The sequence below is a fragment of the Microtus ochrogaster genome, unplaced genomic scaffold, assembly GCF_000317375.1.
Source record: "Microtus ochrogaster isolate Prairie Vole_2 unplaced genomic scaffold, MicOch1.0 UNK78, whole genome shotgun sequence".
NCBI lineage: Eukaryota > Metazoa > Chordata > Mammalia > Rodentia > Cricetidae > Microtus > Microtus ochrogaster.
The window spans coordinates 1,651,191-1,653,254 of NW_004949176.1; the positions used below are offsets into that span (position 1 = coordinate 1,651,191).

A 2,064-nucleotide genomic window follows, 5' to 3' on the forward strand; every position below is an offset into this window, starting at 1 on the left:
ATCCCAGCGCTAGGCAGAGACATGTATAGGTGGCTGTCTCTGTAATCCCAGCGCTAGGCAGAGACATGTATAGGTGGCTGTCTATGTAATCCCAGTGCTAGGCAGAGACAGGTATGTGCCTGGAGCTTTCTGCTCAGCTGCTCTAGGTAATTGATTTAGTGGAGACTCCGTCTCAAAAGCTAAGGTGGAAAATGACCAAGGACGACACCTGTGTGTGCACCTACATGCACATATTCATGTACACACATGTAATTAATATAATCAGAATTACCCCATGATTAAAGCCTGTGATAACCTCTTTTCACTAATTAAAAACAAAAACAGGAAGATTTTTCTTTAAAGAGATAAGAAAGTGTTCTCTGATTTCTGATAACCCAAATATTAAAGAATAATTACTTAAAAATTTATTCTTTATTGAATTTACTTTCTAGAAATATAAACCAGTAGTTGGGCATAGTGTTGCATACCCATAATCTCCCACTCAGAATTCTTAGGAGGATCCTAGGTTTTAAGGCCAGACTCCCTGGTGAGACCCTTTTTTACAAATGCAGAAGCCAGGAATGAAGCACCCCTTTAATCCCAGCAACGGAGAGGCAGAGGGGGAAGATCTCTGTGAGTTCAAGGCCAGCCTGGTCTGTAGGTAGAGTTCTAGGTCAGCAGGGTACGTGGTGAAAGCTTGTCTCAAACAACACCAGGGAAGGAGAAGAGTACATTAAAAGCATTTGCACTCTCAAATTTGAAGACTTATAAACTAGAACTCCTTAGTGCAAACATTTCCTTCTGAACCTGTTTTTTGTTTTTACGTTTTTTGTTTTGCTCTAGAGTGACGTCCCAATAGATCTGCTTGACGTGGATAAGAACTCTGCTGTGGCGAGCTTTAGCAGCTGTGACACAGAGGTGAGTTAAAACAAAGCCTTCACGTCTTGAGTGAAGTCTGTAAGAACTGTCAGAACTACTGCTTCCCTCGTTCCCTTACTGGCTTTTCTGGTCTAACCTGCTTGTGCCCTTCCCTCTCCTGACCCTGAGGCCCCGCCTTATACTCCTGGGTCCTGTCCTAGGCTCCCCTAAGCTCTTACCTGCTCTTATCTTGCTTCCCCTCCGCTAACTCACTCTTGGCCCTATAGCTGCCCCCAGAGAGGTCTTTGTAAAGCACGAAGCCACTGAATCATTTTTCACAGCCATTGAGAGGTTCCCGTTTACTGCTGGATATAAGTCTGGATCTTCATTGTGCCTTTCTATGCTTCAACTTGAAATTACAGCTCCATCCACCCCTAGCAGGTGCTGCTTCTCCTCTCCTGCAGTCCTTCTGCCAAAGAAGTCCTTCAACGTTTTTCTTGAAAAGGCGACAGTTTTGCACCGCCCTACAGTAGTACATACCTGTTTCTTCCCTTCTTTCTGGTCCACTCTGAGCTTCCTGGATGCTTACAGGAAGCCATCATTCAGTGGGCTTTCCTTGAGTCCTCGATCTCTCTGAACTACTCACAATTAGATCATGCTAGGATTGGGGGACGTGCCCGCTGTACCTCTTCTTTCCATTAGTACTAGCCGGCAGTCATTGCAAAGCAAGGTGTGACTCCTGAAGAGAATTTAGGGACAAGAGAAGCCCAGATTAGAGGCACTAGAGAAGGCAGACCAGAGACGAGCTGGTGCCTGGGAGTGGTAGATAGTAATCGGGATGGGGCTCTAACTCAGTGGTAGGATGCTTGCCTAGCCGGTGTAAGGTCCTGGACATGAGCCCCAGAACCACCAAAGGAAAACAAGAAAAAAACTAAAACAGACTAAGAAAAAGTGGATTGTAGCACGATTAATCAAAACCCAGTCACAGATACTGGGGTTCAACCTGAAGGTCAGAAAAGCAAAACAGCCAACCACTGGCTCTTACCTCTACCTCAGTCTGAAATGGCGATCCTGCCTCCAGGAATCTCAGAATGAGATTATCCGAGAGCTGCCTCCTCCATTTTATATTCCTCTCTGGGGCTGGGATTAAAGGCGTGCCTCACTGCCGGGCGGTGGTGGCGCACGCCTTTAATCCCAGCACTCGGGAGGCAGAGGCAGGCGGATCTC

General features: G+C 46.3%; 1 protein-coding gene across 1 annotated transcript in view; it reads left to right on the forward strand.

The window, feature by feature from the left end:
- Bbs7 (Bardet-Biedl syndrome 7) overlaps positions 1-2,064 on the forward strand; it is a 36,526-nt gene that overhangs the window by 21,243 nt on the left and 13,219 nt on the right. The window contains exon 12 of the mRNA XM_005370395.2: positions 823-897. Coding sequence (XP_005370452.1) covers positions 823-897 — 75 coding nt within the window. The remainder of the gene's footprint in view (positions 1-822; positions 898-2,064) is intronic.